The 15,600-nt window shown below is 46.4% G+C and overlaps 1 protein-coding gene across 1 annotated transcript in view; it reads right to left on the reverse strand.

Annotated features, from left to right (window-relative positions):
* Positions 1 to 276: 276 nt before the first annotated feature.
* Positions 277 to 15,600, reverse strand: part of grik3 (glutamate ionotropic receptor kainate type subunit 3) — an 83,255-nt gene continuing 67,931 nt past the window's right edge. Inside the window, 5 exon segments of the mRNA XM_049024937.1 lie at positions 277 to 513; positions 2,163 to 2,413; positions 2,688 to 2,913; positions 7,524 to 7,741; positions 12,963 to 13,081. Coding sequence (XP_048880894.1) covers positions 319 to 513; positions 2,163 to 2,413; positions 2,688 to 2,913; positions 7,524 to 7,741; positions 12,963 to 13,081 — 1,009 coding nt within the window. The 3' untranslated portion in view covers positions 277 to 318.

Below are 15,600 nucleotides of genomic sequence, written 5' to 3' on the forward strand. Positions count from 1 at the left end.
GCTTCCCCATCCGTGGTTCTCTTATTGCCACGCTGAAATGATGCCCTTTCGTCCTTTGCGTCGGTCATCCCTCTTGGGATTCCTGGCATTCCGCGTTGGTTCTCGGAGCGCAGGTTGCCATGGAAACGTCACCCCGGGTGCGACGCCGTTCCGCCAAGGCCCTCCGTCCGGTTTGTCGGCTCGTTCGTTTTTCGACGTCGGCGGTGCCGCCGTTTCCGCTGGCTTCCCGCCACTCCGGCTGGCCCGACCCCCCGCCCCCCCCCAGCCCCACCCCATTCCTGTCTGTTCGGCCATGCCCCCTGCTCCACCACGCCACGGTCACGGGAAGACCGGGGTCATGCCGGTGTTGCAGGTCACGCTGTCCTTGCCGGGCAGCCTGCGGTCGTTGAAGGTGTGCATGTTAATGACGGCGTCCGTCTTCATCATCATGGGCGCCTGGGGCTTGTGCTTCACGCGGCGCTCGCAGGTGAACGACAGCCTGATCTCATCCGCCATGGCGCTGCAGAAGGATCTCTGGGAGGGAGAGAAACGGAATTTGTTTTTCATCGGGCGTGACGATGCCGGCTTCAGCCTGACGGCGATCAGCAGGGACCAGCCGGCGACCAAACGCCGGCATGGCGGGAGATGCCACTGGTATGGAGGACCCATCTGACGCAACGAGCATCTGCATAGAGACTCCTGTGAGTGCATTACCTCAGAGGCTGCACACAGTATGGGACACATCCCAAAGTATACACACACACACACACACACTAACATACTGCAGATTACAGACACATCACAGAACATATACACATATACACACCAACACACAGTAGAATATAGATACATTCCGGGACACACACACACATACATACACAGCTTTGTAATTATATAATTATATCCTTGTGGGGACTCTGTGGGGATTTATATGAGGAACACTCTAATCCCAACATGATGACCTTAACCCCCACCCAGCCCTAACTTTAATCATAAGTAACCAAACAAAATATGAGACTTTTGATCCCCACAATGTAATATAAACCTAATCCATACACACACACACACACACACACACTCGTCATCACACGCCAGGATACAAACACACCCCAGGACACAAGCACACCCTGGGACAGACACACATACACACACACTTATGAGAATATAGACATACCAGAACACACACACCCTAGGACACACGCACATACACACACTGTTTTTGTTGATGCTTGTCGCTTTGTCACGGATAGATTGCAATTCGACAAGCATCACACTCAAACAAAAGGCCTGGGGTGCAGAATTGTGTTTAGGACCGAGCCTGAATTCCCACTCCCCACCCCTGAAACACCCCCATGGGCCCACCGTTCACTGTTGCCATGGTTTTCTGATCGGTTATCACTAACAGAGGATTCATTTTACATGCTCCAGTTTGTAATTATGACAATTAAAATAAAAATTAGTGTTACTCAGTTTTACAGCAAAATGACGTGTGGGACGAATCGAGGAATGTCATGTCTCGCCCCAGTGAATCGTGAGGGTGCTGGGTTGGGGGGGGGGGGGAGTTTACTCAGCCTCAGAGTCATAGTCAAACAACCGCATAAGCCTGCATTTGTCACTAAATATGAAAAGATGAAAACTACCCAGACCCTTCAAACGGGCTGCTTCTGACTTGGATTCACAAGACACTCCCAATATCGTGCACTGTGATTTCACAGCTGGGGGGTGGGTCCTAATCTACCCCCAGCCTGTGTCTTTGGGGGTCTGTGTCAAGTCTGTTTGCTCACCCTACTGCCACAGAGCAGAAAATGCCCTTCAGGTGAATCCATGACTCACTGCCCTTTGCCGTATGCCTGTGCACTTCAGCGTAACAGTATGACTAAACTGCAGTAGACTGGGCTGCCTTCCAGGACAGTCCCCATCATAAACCATATACTCCCGCGGAGAGGCGCTGAATTTCATACTCTGATTGCCTTCATAAGTTCATTGGCACAAACCTCAAGCTGTCCGCAGCACACATTTGGATGTTCCTCTTATTTATGGTCTATTATGTTTATTTATTATTTGCATATCTTTATTTCTATTTTATTACCTCTGTCTGACTTCTGTTTATTGTTCTTCGCACTTTTATTTTGATTACATGTTTAATCTTTTGTCTGAAAGTAGAACCAGTATGTGAGACTCACCTGCTCCCGCTCTGCAGTCTTTCTCAGTTTATAGATGAACTCCCCAATCGCCACAAAGACAGACAGGACCAATCCCGCTGCCAGTACCATGAAGATCCCGCCCAGGTTCTGGATCCCCATTGGCCCGGCATCGCGTCGATCGTCATCCGAGCAGGCGTGCCCGCCCCACCATTTCTCCTTCATCATGTGTAGACGCCCATCTTCCAGGATGCTCAGGATGGCGATGGTGACTTTGTCTCTGTACGGGGAACCTAAAGAAGACCAAGAATGACAGACACTCCTCAACACTCAAAGGGAAAATAGCACATGCACAGCTTCTGCAGCCTAATGGGAAGAAGTTTGATCTGAATAAGTCTTTACTCCTTTAAGTCCTTAATAAGTGTTCATTTGCTTTCAGTTTCGCTTTATCAAGCTGTCAAAGCAGATGCTTTGCTATGCAGTCGATCGTGATGACAGCTTCAGCTTAACACAGCAGATTGCAGCAGTGTAGTAACGTAGGAACAGTTAATCGTGCTCAGTGTTTACCCAGAGGGGTGCCGATGCCATATCCTTTGCTGTCGATGGTGCCCCCGACCTGGGAGAGGTTGCAGTTCCTGCGGGTGACGTACTCTATGGTGGTGGACTCCATCAGCAGGGCGTAGTCAGAGCTTAGCACCCTCTGGATTCCCTCCTCGTTCGACTTGACCAGAGCCGTGCTCTGCTTGCTGCTCATGAAGGCCCACATCTTCTCAAAGGTGGAGACCTTGGATTTCTGAAAGAAGATGTGAGGGGGGGGCATTGTTAAGGAGGTACCCCCATTGAGAGCCCAGCCCATGTGCAAATGACTTCCCTTCCCAAAGAAGAGGTCAGCCACACGCTTAGAGAAAATCCGCTTTTGCGGGTTATGCAGCGTGTCAGCACACGATCCCCTTAAGGTCTACGGGGTGGGCTGACTGCTCTGGCTGTCTCTTCCATGCTGTTTAGAGGTACCTTATGGAACTCCACTGAAGTGCACGAGGCCCCCTCCGTAATCAAAGTCAGCCCGCCAAGATCATATGATCACAGACGTCATTTTGTCATTCGCCGACCCACCTACTGTAGGTCGATTTTCAAAAATGCTTATAAGAAGACCCCCGCCGAGAGAGTAAACTTCATTTCCGCTCCATTCTGCCATACTTGGAACATTTCCAACATCATTTTCAGCCCCATGATGAAGAAGCAACGCAAGGTAATGAAAATTCAGGGTAAAAAAAAAGAAAAATCAACCAATAACGAATAAACTCATTGCTATAAAACGTAAGACGGCTAGACACGAATTACAAAATCACTTCATATGCTTTCCTGCAGTTAGGGCCGATGCAAAGACAAATATTTATAAACCAAAACTGACAGCCAACACAAATTCTATCTGGGATTAAAAGGCACTGGAGTAATGCTGTGTTTATATAGAGACAAAATTTAAACATTTAATTTCTGTGGAAACATAATTACAAAAGCAAACAGGCAGGCCTGCTCCTTTGTACGGCTCCGTCTGACTGTTTGAGGAGGAAGCATACAGCCGCAACCGAAGTGACGACATTTTTTCCCAGACACCTACCTGGAAGATTCTGCTGCTACTGTGCCACTATCGACAAGCAATAAAATGAAAACACCTTCATTTCTTATTTATAGCATCAGAACCACCTGCATTTTATGCCTATTCTACTCAAAAACTGTTTTACATCAAAAAACAAAAGCTAAAACTGTAGCAATTTCTTTTTATCGGTCGATTCCAGTGAAACGGTTGCTTTATGCGCAGTGTATAGCTTAGTGGGTTAAGCATCAGCCTCCGATTATCTGTATCCATGCATGGAAGGTCAGGGGTCCAAATCCTGTACCTGGCAGAGTAATTACATCACCGTCAGGCCCTTGAGTAAGGCTTATAACCCACCTGCTCCCCACCAGCTGACCCTGTTCTTTGACCCTTATATCTGCATCACTTTGAACAAAACTGTCTTCATGAGAAACAAAAAAAACATGAAAAATACATGTTTTCGTAATATACTAACATGCTTATTACTGATGTGACATCCATGCCCAAGGGGAACATGAATAAGAATATAGACTGATGATTAAATGGGCTTAACAATACGCAGGCGGACTGCACGACTTACAAATGTCAAAAGCAGTATACTGTGAATAACAAATTCCTGTTATTCTGCTATATTATACCCATTCATCTTCCATAACCGCTTATCTAACACTGACGCTGTGAGTTTGGAATCTGTTCGAGGAAACAAAGGGTAGGATATGCACTGAATGGGATGGCAGCCCGGTGCAGGACTCACACACTATACAGCCATTTGGAGACGGGATGTTTTTGGACCATGGAGAGGTGATGCAGCAGAACTACAGACTGTCACCGTGCCACACAACTGCATTAGATACACATTTATGGTTATTTGCATTTTTCTATTCATATTCCAGTGTTTCTTAATCCGGTCCTTGGGGACCCCTCAGACGGTCCACGTTTTTGCTCCATCCCAGCTCCTGCTAGGGAACAGTGAGGGAGCAAAACTCTGGACCGGAATGCGAAACACTGGCATAGACTTCTGTCTAAAGCAAAGAGCAGGGTGCGGTAGATATATATACAATATATGTGCTACATATACACATGTGCTATGAGATGTTAGCGGCTTTAGTGTCTGCAGCTCTTCCTTGTTTTTTAAGCTGAATGTGGCCGGGTCAATGAACATAATGACACTGTGTAAAGCATGAGAGGACTCATTTATTTTCTGTGGACAGGAATGGCTTCAGGTTAATTGAGTTTTTTTTTGTTTTGTTTTAAGTCAGTCTGACTGTGAGATATTTTGTTTTCCATTTTGTAAGGAGTGATATGAATTTACCTTAACTAATGGTAAATTATTACCGCCTCAAATGTGACGCGGAGCACGGGAGTGAGAGGGGCGGCGAGATGGAGGTTTCTGGAGAAGCCGGCGGCGGCGGCGGGTCTCCCAATCTGAAACGGGAGGCTGATAACGAGTTCAGAGGAGCTTCATTGTTCCAGTGTTAAATGGGCCTGACAGGCGGCATCTGAGTGCCAAAGAGGCGGGATGGAGAGAGTGAAGCAGGAAGCGGCGGAAGGAACCTAAAGAAATGAAGCAAAATGGAAAGAAAACCCTGAAAGGGGCTATTTGATAATAACAACTGATGCTTTTTATTGATCTTTGCGGGGAAACTGTCTTTTCACCTCCCCCCCATCTAGATCTCCATGAGCGCAAGCTGGCTATAAAGCGCAGCCAGTTGGGACACCCAGAGAGCTGGGGGTTTAGGGCCTTGTGTGGCTGGGCTCGAACCCCCGACCTTCCGATCACAGGCACAGAGACTGAACCACACAACCAGAAGATGATCCACCTCGTTCTCGCTCTCTCTCGATCTGTCCAGGTACCAGGGTTTCTGCGGTCTTCACCCCAGTGTTGCAGGGGGAGATTCTGTCAACCCCCCCCCCCCCATCTCATCAGCAGTCTTCATTAACCATCCCAGAGATAACGAGATGCACAGACGAGCCGTACCCAGGCAGGCTTGATGAGGTAATTACTGACACCTGTCTCTCTCCAAACTAATGATTTTTTTTTTATTTATTTTAAAAGCTGCAATCACATTTAAAGACATCTCCCTTTCCTGTTGCTACTCTCTAGCTTCAGCCCATAACCGGAGGGTGGGTTAGGTACAGAGGGAGGGATGTGAAGTACAGGGACCCGTGACACATCCCCACCGCTCTCCCGGCTTTAATTCTGCACCTGGGCCAAAGAGCCGGAAGTCGTCCTCAGATGTGAGCTCACGGGGCGCCCCGGGCACGCTCGGCCAGCGAAGCGGGAGACGTCGGCCCATTACCGCAGTAACTGTGCCAGTTAACCTGCTGATTTGGCCCTCAACTCGCCTTAGGCAGCCGCCGCCGGCATTGGCCCGTTCGGAAATTAGTTTGGTCTGGCTGACTCCATTGTTGTTGACCTCACGTTAGCACACGATAGTCTCCCTCCGGCAGTCCCGGAGCAGTTACAGTGCGTCAATGACGTGAAGGCGGGGGGGGCTACTCTTTGGGGGCTTTCTCGCGAACAGAATAGCGAGATTCCGGAACCCGGCTGAAAGGCGCGTGCAAATATCACAGGTCCGCGCTTTAGTATTCGGGGGGCAGCGTGGCACCCCTGTTTATAAAGTAGCTGATTAACGAGCTGCCTGTGACCTCAGGGGTCATTGGGTCACATCCCAGAAGGCCCTGCGTCATTATAACCTTGAACTACTACGGTAAACGATTAGTTGCACTGGAAGATAATAAAATGCAATTATTTAGCATGCGTCTCACTTCAGGCAGAATAAGTGGCAAAAAAATCTATAACAATAACAATTGTCATTGTGTGCAACCTGCTTTGATAAGATGCTGTCCCCCATTGTGTCAAGAGGGGGAGTTAGGAGACTGCAATAGCTGGTGTTAATTCATACGAAATTCCCACCCGAAGCCTAACCCCCCCCCCGTGATGCGAGCTGCTTTTCTATTCTGACACTGGACTACAGTCTTGTTCAGGCACACCCCCTCCTACCCCCTCCCCACCACATTAACCTGGGATTTCCAACAGGTCCTCGGCATCAAAAAAATGATAGGCAGTGTGTAAAAAGGACAAATAACATCTCCAATGATTAAAAAAAAGGACGATGATGAAAGAGAGGAAGGATGTGGAGGAGGAGGTGAAAAGGAGGAGGAATTGGGTAAAGAGGTAATGGGGCAGTAATGGCGGTGATATCTCACATGTTCACGGACAGATTAATGATGCCTGTATTATGAAACTCGCTAACTCCCACAATGTGTGAGAGAAGCCCGACAAATATCCAATAAAAGTTCCATAACTGCAGAGACAGAGCAGAAACACTTTCCATGCTAACAGCTTGTTATCCCTCACCCTCCTTTTCCGGTCGGGAACTGGCAAAAGACCACAGCTGTGTCTTACAAACGCATGGTTCTGCTCTTTTTAGCAGGCGGATAAAAGATCTATGGAGTCTCTTTAAGGGGAATGAACTGCCTTCACTTTTACCAGAAAGAGGCAAATCATATGACAGGGTTACCCTGCACCTGACTGGTACCTGGCATCCTACTGCTAGTAAAAACTTTGGAATTCATTTTTTAAAATACGCCTGGAGGAACATAAGGAACATCACAGAGGAACGAGAATCTTGGAGATAGAACTCAATATGGCATAGTTAAATCTTTTTCCCCAAGTAGCAAATATGAATGTTAAAATTCTGAAAAGAAAAATGCTATTATTGCAGTTTTTCTTGGTCACAGTTCAATCATCTCTGAAGTGTTACCCAGTGTGCTGCAGTCAATGAGCGAGGAGCAAAGAGGTCTACCTTGAAGAACGTCATGGTGGCACCATCACGCACTACGCCGTACTCTATCTTGGTCTGCTTGGCCAGATCGTCCACCGAGTCCACGGGCGACTCCATACGCTCGACGGTGAGGAAGGCGGCCAGGTTGGCGGTGTAGGAGGAGATGATGATCAGGGTGAAGAACCACCAGATCCCTCCAATGATCCGTGTAGAGAGGGCCTTGGGCATGAGCTCAGAGCCTGCAGACAGCAGAGATGGCAGGAGCTGAACTTCATAAAAATATGGGCAGTGCCATCTTCTGTCAAGGAACTATAATGTTAAGATTGTAAGAGTGCACATTTAATAGATGAGAATTAAGAGAAGGGTCCTGACAATTAAAAAGTTTTGTGTGACAACTTATTCGAACATGTTGGTTATCATGCAACATATTTTTTTGAATGCTTTCATCATTTTGAGTGTTAAACCGCTCTTGCATTTACATTATGTATCTAGAAGATAATACATAAGTATTCAGCTGTCTAGGAGGAAATTAGGCATAATTGCAGCTAGGCTGAACTAGCTGCAACTGCTGCAAGTGGAATTGTAGCAAGAGTTATACTGTACAATATGACACAAAAACAGCAAGAACCTATTCAATAAAAGCTAACTGGAAATAAGAGCATTGAGAAAATGCAAGAAACCAGCTAAAGGATCACGGGTGAAGATGGAACACGTCAGTGGTTGAGCAGCTAGCTGAAGGACTGGTAAGTCTGTTTCTTGAAGGTTGAGAGGGATTCAAATGACTCTTGCTATTGATTTGTTTTCCAGGAGCCTTCCAAGGCCTGAAAGAACACGAATCCAGGGCTTTCATATCCACTCAGCAGAGTGATTCTGCTCATCATTAATATTAAAAGACAGCACACAAGCTGAGACCTTGCCGGACGGTATAATGCAAGATCGGGTCAAGTACAAATGGCCATCAGCTCAGTATGAACGACACCTTCTGCCTTTGAGGTGATTTGTCTGCTCCTAATTACTCGTCTAGCGTACGGAGAGCGGCTATTCATCACATCCCTCTGGCGTCTGCACTCGCTAATCGATAACGTCGCATGGAGAAGCTAAACGATGAACGTAACGCGCAAAGACTCCTTCAGCTTGTTTGAGAGCAAGCTTGGGGGTCATTGCACATTGAGAACCAGCGTTCAGCACCCCCAGGAACTGGGGGTTAAGAGCCATGCTCAGGGGAATCGGTGGCCTTCTGCCGAACCACACACTGCCTTCCAAAAAGCAGAAAGATCTGCTTTTCTGATCCTTCTCTTAGCAACCACAAGTAACCCCTGACAAAAACAACAGGCCTCATCCAAATAAGAGTACAGTAAAACCTTGGATTGCAAGTAACTTGGTCTGCGAGACGAGCAAATTTTTTAAATAAATTTTAACTTGATAAACAAGCGAGATCTTACAATACGAGTATTACGTATACGCTTTGTCTGCCTATTGTCACGCAATCACAACTCAGCCGATGGTTCTTCTCTGTCTCTCGCTGTGGGATTGTGGGTAATCGTTTCCCATGCTCGTATATTCAAAATTTAGTAGAAAAGCACCACCCAAATAAGGGCGTAGCAGTGCGAGTGATGAATCTGTTTAACAACAATGCAATGTCACATTTACGCAAAATCGAAAAGGAGGCAAAAGCAGCTGTCATTGGATAGGTTCCTTGTTAAAGTTGCACAAAAAGCAAAAGATTCCAGTGAGCGAACAGATAGCAGTGATTCCGTTAGTTATAATGAAAGTCATTCTAAAAAATAACCCTCCTCTTCTTCTCTCTCTCGTCTCCCTCACACCATGCACAATTCTTTTCAAAGGGCTAATTTATATTATGTATTTTTACTTTATATTTTAACCTTTTTTATATGATTATTTTTGGAACAAATCATCTGAGTTTCCATTATTTCTTATGGGAAATTTCACTTTGATATACAACTGCTTTGAATTACGAGCACGTTTCCAGAACGAATTATACTCGCAAACCAAGGCACCACTCTATCTCAAAGGCAAAGGGACTGTGTTCACATTCAGCATTTCTTTGAGTTTGCCGGTGGATTCACCCCATCTCTCAAGTTTTTCTCATTTACGCCATTTCTTCCTTCTGAGCAAGCCGTGTTATTGCTGTCAGACCATGTTGGTTTCCGCATCAGTCCATTTCAAAAGGGCGTCATTTAATACCTGGGATCATGATGAAGGGATTCACTGCAGATCAGCGTCTTTCTGTTCTGTTTTCTGAAAGCACTTCGATCTTCGCCCTTCAGGTGAGACGTTCTGCCTTTCTGCCTGGCTGCTCATCGCGCTTTATTTTCTAGGCAAAATGTTTCTTTTATGCTGGAACCTGGCCTCAACGGCCCCAACGAAAGCCGCCTTCTCTCTCTGATATTTTTCCCCCTGTTCTTGAATTGATTCATAACATAAATATTGAAACATGACAGGCAGGAAGGTGCCAGATTTGCCGAATGTCGGTGGCACACGGTGAGCAGAAGCAATGAGCTAAAAGTCAAATAAATTAGCCGTGGACTCAGGGCTGCCACCACTGCCCTGCCGTCGTTGTTATTATTTTTGATTTATCTGCGTGGAATTTTTCTTCGGTTTTGTATCAGCGTCCATTTTCCAGCATACGCATCTGCTAATGAAATTCGGGTGAAGCAACTTTGAACTCGCAACTTTCAAACCGCGTGCAGCCAGAATGTGTCAGCCATTAGCGACTTCCTGTTAGTGGTGCGGGAAAATATAAATGGACCGTACAACATGCTCGCTGATTAGATGTTATAAATCAGTCTCTGTCATGCTATCTTCCATGCAAACAAATGGAAATTATTCTCTCTCTCTCTCTTTTTTTTTTTTTTTTGGTCAGACAAAGGGTTCATTAAAAAATGCCACCCATATTGTTCATTTTTATCATGGACGATAAGGAGACAGACACAGAAGATTCCCACCTAGCACAGACTGAAATGAAAGGCTTTTGTACACTCTGACAGGCAATTTTACACCCCCAAAAAAAGCTTTGACTCTTTCCATAAATTATATAAATGAGGCCACAGGGTTTCTGCAAGTAACAACACTTCACCTGAGCTGCGAGCATGCACTGTTAGCCATGCTAAATATCTGTATATGGGCTGACCTGTAAAAATAAAATGACTCTAACCAGTCATAAACTTCTAGAGACCCTCTCTTGCAAGAGGAAGAGGTACACACAGCTTTGGAAGCCATCAGGCCTTCTCAAAACAGGACATTTTAGCAATACTGACTGAACTAACCAGGAACCGTAAACGAGACAACCAGAGACGGATCAGAGTCGCGCAACCCACACACTCATTTGAAATTATTGGATCCCTGACACTCATTTCTGGCAGGAGTGTGTGTATTTGTTTGTGTATGTGCACAGGTGTGTGTTTGCCGTGCGCTCGCACGACCACGGCCACCTGCACACAAACACCGGCGTGTACACAAGGCACAGACGTGTCTGCCACAGCAGAACAGTGCCAAACCAGGCACTTCCCAGAAATAGAAGCACATTTCTTGACTGACTGGAGAATGTTCCTGTGGTCTGTGTCCATTCTTGTCTCATAGCTGTTTGTCTTAATCCAGAACCCACTCAAAGCCAAATGGTGGTATCGTCCACAGCCATGACTGATTTCACACCTTTGAATGTCATCAATCGCTGGGATGCGCATCTCTCACGCAACGTTTTATGGCAGTAAATTCACATCCCCTGCAGAGAAGGACCAACTGAAAACCACTTTTTAAATAATAAGATGTGTGAATGATTTAAAGGCTGAGGTAGCATATTTAACTGCTGCTGTCAGGCTGGAAGTAAGTATTTCACTTTAAAGACATTTTATTTTAATATGCAAAAACTATAATTTTTACATAACTTGAGGTGTGTGGGGGGGTGTTTCCAAGCCAGACATGACCTCTTAAGATGGAAACAGTGATCATTTACATAACAGCTTGAGAAACAACATTTTGGAAAGGATTATGCAGAGAGGAGCCGATCACATCAGAAATCCTTCAACGCAGTGCAAGAAACAAGCCTGTTTTTATTTTTCTTTGCGAAATCCTCAATCAGATTAACTTCATTTTATCATCAAGGAGAACCTTTGCGTTTCAAATGCCTCTCTGAGAGACTTTAACATAAAAGTGAGTAAAAACCAACAGGACAACAGACACCCGTTGCTATCGGATGATTTTATTATAGTTCATCCTTAAATGGGCTGCAGAAATATACCACTCTGAAATTAATCTGGCCCACCCAAGCAGAAACCGGGAGTGTAGCTCTGCATTTTGGCAAGAGTTGACAACTTCATGTTCTTCCTTAATTAGCTTTAGCTAAACGAAGGCAGCATCCAAAAGCTGTAAACTCCTTGAGAGTATCCAGTCCATGTTGGGAGTCTGTTGGTTGTAATGACTCTCGGCTGGTTTGCTAATGCCCCCCCCATCCCCGCCGTCAACCCATTAGGTTGTATAGGTGGCCATCCAAGGTGCCATCTTCTAAGGGGCCGCTGACTTAGCAAGATGTTGGCGCCACCAACCATCACACGTACAGCTCCGTATGCACCGTCTAAGACAGTTATCGGGGGGGGCGGTGAAGCTCGATTAAGGCTACACGTGGGTTTCGACTGGCACTGATAATAACTATTACTAATCCTGAGAATAAATAAACCCTACCAGTGGATTAAGAAAACAAACGAACAGCACATGTCAATTTGGAACCTTCTGGTATATCTGAGACATGGGCAGGGCTTTTATGAAAAATGGGCAGGGCTTGTATGAAAAAGCCCAGTCAGGGCAGCTGATGGGCACGAAGCCTTGGTCACCTGACTCTCTGCCCTGGTAGCTGTGGCCACGCCCTTTCCTACTGCATCCTAGCAACAGAACTTACTGTGAGACAACAGCCTGAGACCGCAGGCAGCGCAAACCAACGGCGGACGGGCAGCTCAGAGGCGCTGAGAAAAAGACAGGTGGAAAACGGATAATGACTCGGACGCTCAAGGCGGGCCGACGGGCAGCCGGGACACGGATTCATCCAGAACAAGGAGGCCCTGTGCAGGATAACGTGGGCCGAGGAACATGAGGGAGGCCCGCCTCACATCAGCCGGCCCCGTCTGCCTCGATTCAATGACAAATGTCGTCCCCTCTGGTGCCAGAGGCTCCGTTTCCACATTGAGCTGTTGTTATTTCAGGATGGGAAATGTAACCATCTCCCCAACCCCCCCCGCAGATGGTGACAGGCCGCTGACACATCCCCTCCTCTGCGTTTATACCGCACGCGCTCAATGGTGACAACATCGTCCTTTCAAATGTAAGTCTGTGCTCTACTTGTTCCTGACAGTCAAGACACCTTAAAAAAAGACACACGGCCCGTCAAACCATGGCGGCAGCGGGGTGTGGGGTGGGGTGGGGGGGGTGGGGGTGGGGGGTGGGCTGTACCTTGCTGCATCAGGGAGCCGATGCCAAACCAGAAGCTGTTAAGGAGGGTGAAGTTGTTCTCCACCACATCCGAGCCGGGGTTGCAGGGATGGGCGTCATACCACTCGTAGGGGCTGAACCTGGAGAAAAGCACAAAATAAAACTCTGTTTTAACGACTCTGTTTGGCTGCAAATTCAATGCGAATCTGAAAGTCTCCCAGAGGGTGCATCTCTGTCGGTAATCCACAGAGCAAGTCAGACATTTACTGCCCCTCAATTTACCAAGTCATGGCATGGGGGGGGGGATTTTTAAAATAATTTCTAAGTGTTCTCAGTCCTGGACTCACGGGTTCGCCAGCAGCAGACCACCAAAACACCAACCAAGAGACGAGCATTTTGGCTTCAACGGCGGCGGCAAATCTGCAGTGGCTCATTATTACCAGGGCAACCTTCTGTGTTACGGGTGATAGAGGGACTGGCCGCCTGGGGCGCCATGCTGCGTTGCTGGACAGCAGAACTTGGGAGAACGGCGGGACTGTAGAACTGAGCTCACGGACCCAGTAAGATACGGCAAATCTGGCAAATGCAGAGCAGCTGCGGTCTGACCACGGATCCCGCACTCCACGCCTCGGCTATGCGGCTCGTGAGCGATCCAGTCCGATCACACGTCAGGGGCTTCTCCTTCGCCGAGCCTCCAACTCCGACCTTTAAGCCGCCTGTCAGTTTTCCCACCACATTTCCCACCAGATCAAAGTCCCGATAACTGCCTTGTCAGAAATCACACATCCTGACATTTCAGAATCTACAATCCAGAGATCTTTCAGATCTCTCTCGCCTTTTTTTTTTCTTTTCATAGATATGCTTAAACTTCTCGCAAGTTATAAATATAGTTTTTTTTGTTTTTTTTTTCAGGGCTGGTGCGGCAGACACTCAAAATGTCACTCGTGAGATGAGAGAAGCTTTAAAAACGCAGAAGAACTGGGTCAACGCGACTCCACCGATTTGCTCTCCCCGCTGCCACTGAGCAACATGTGCTTTTCGAGTCGAAAGCACAGTCACTCCGACCGCGAGGAAAAAGACACACGTCTCTCCAAAAGTCAGATGCATGAAACTCTAGCAGTTTCCTTAGTGTCCTTTACTGCAGTCATTGTAAATAATTTAATGACATCATTCCTACAGTAATACTCCGGCTATGGTTTTCCCAGAGGAAACATACTGTATCCATCTTATCAGCAGGACATGTCGATTTCTTCAGAAAAAAAAGCTTTCATTTCTGTGTGAGCTTCCAAAAGAGGCTCATACGGTCTCAGAAAGAGGGTGATTTTAAATGGAGAAAAAGACATAAAAAAGATGTTAGATTTGTCAAGCTCACATATTCTAGGTGTGTAGGCACTAAATTTTCACTGAAGAAATTTGGAACATTTGGGAAAATTCTTTCCGTTTGTTGCATGAAAGCAATATGACCAAAGATAGCTCAGACATAATCTTACAATGGATTTGATGAAATATAATTATTCGCTTTTTTCCAGATTTCTCCGCAAACTGGCACTCGAAACCAGAAATACTGTATAACCAGTAAATCTGGGGCAAATACATAAAAAGTTCTGTTTTCCGAATCCGACATATGCCTGGTATTTTCCTTTGTTATTATTGTATTTTTCCTCTTTTCGTTGGGTGTTTTTACAGACTTTGGTAAACAGTAGCCTGTGGGCTCTCGTGTTACAAAGCCCCCCGAAAGAGGCTGGAGAGATAAGTCGCTGTTTCTGTTTGTTATCTTAATTAAAAACTGTCCCCCTCCCCCCCCCCCCCCCACATCTGTTCCACCAGCCAGGTTCCCTGGGAGATTTTGGAGCAGAAAACTCCCAGAGATTGAATCCTAGCCAGTCTCTTGCTATTGGAAACACTAGCATTGGAAAAATGGAGATGAAGAAGCAAGAAAAAAAAATCTATTATTACATGGTATCTGCGGCATTTATGCTTCCCTACACCGGCGTGGTATTGGGTTTAAAATTTAATCTCCATTCCGCTGCCCGTTTTTATCTGCTAAATTTCAAATGTGTATTTTCCGAGTTCCTGAGCAGACTGCTGAAGCGAGGGATCCGGTGACTCCTTCTTCCCTGTTACATCCTTAAAGTCATCCCGGGATTTAAAGCAGGTGATAAGACTGCGAGCCCCGTGCACGATCCGGGGGGGTTGGGGGCTTCCCATGCTAGGATCCTCATAGACCCGCATAGAATCCCTTGAACGATTTTGGAAGAGTGCCGCTGCGCAGTGGTTTATTCACTTTGCGTGGCTCTGGGCTCTCGAACGGAAAATCTGAGGCCTTTGAATCAGAGGTTGCACCTCGATTGCTGTTCGGTCACCATTTTGGATCCGGACTCCATGTCAGTCACGTCAAGTGGCCAAATAAATTGGTGACAATTTAAAATAATGGCCTATGGTACAGGCATCATGTCAGCCAAGGTGATATTGCCAGAGGAAATGTTTTGTCTTCACTAAAGGGCTAAAACTGGACTAAAAACAACGCAGTACGAACAGGTCAGTTTTTAGGGGCACCAACCATGTTCCAGAATGCTGGTGTTAGTTTTTAGATTAGTTAGATTTTTGCTTCCCAAATATGTGAAACGGTTAGGATCTTATTAAAGTGCTATATGATTTT

This window comes from Brienomyrus brachyistius, chromosome 9 (assembly GCF_023856365.1).
Source record: "Brienomyrus brachyistius isolate T26 chromosome 9, BBRACH_0.4, whole genome shotgun sequence".
Classification (NCBI taxonomy): domain Eukaryota; kingdom Metazoa; phylum Chordata; class Actinopteri; order Osteoglossiformes; family Mormyridae; genus Brienomyrus; species Brienomyrus brachyistius.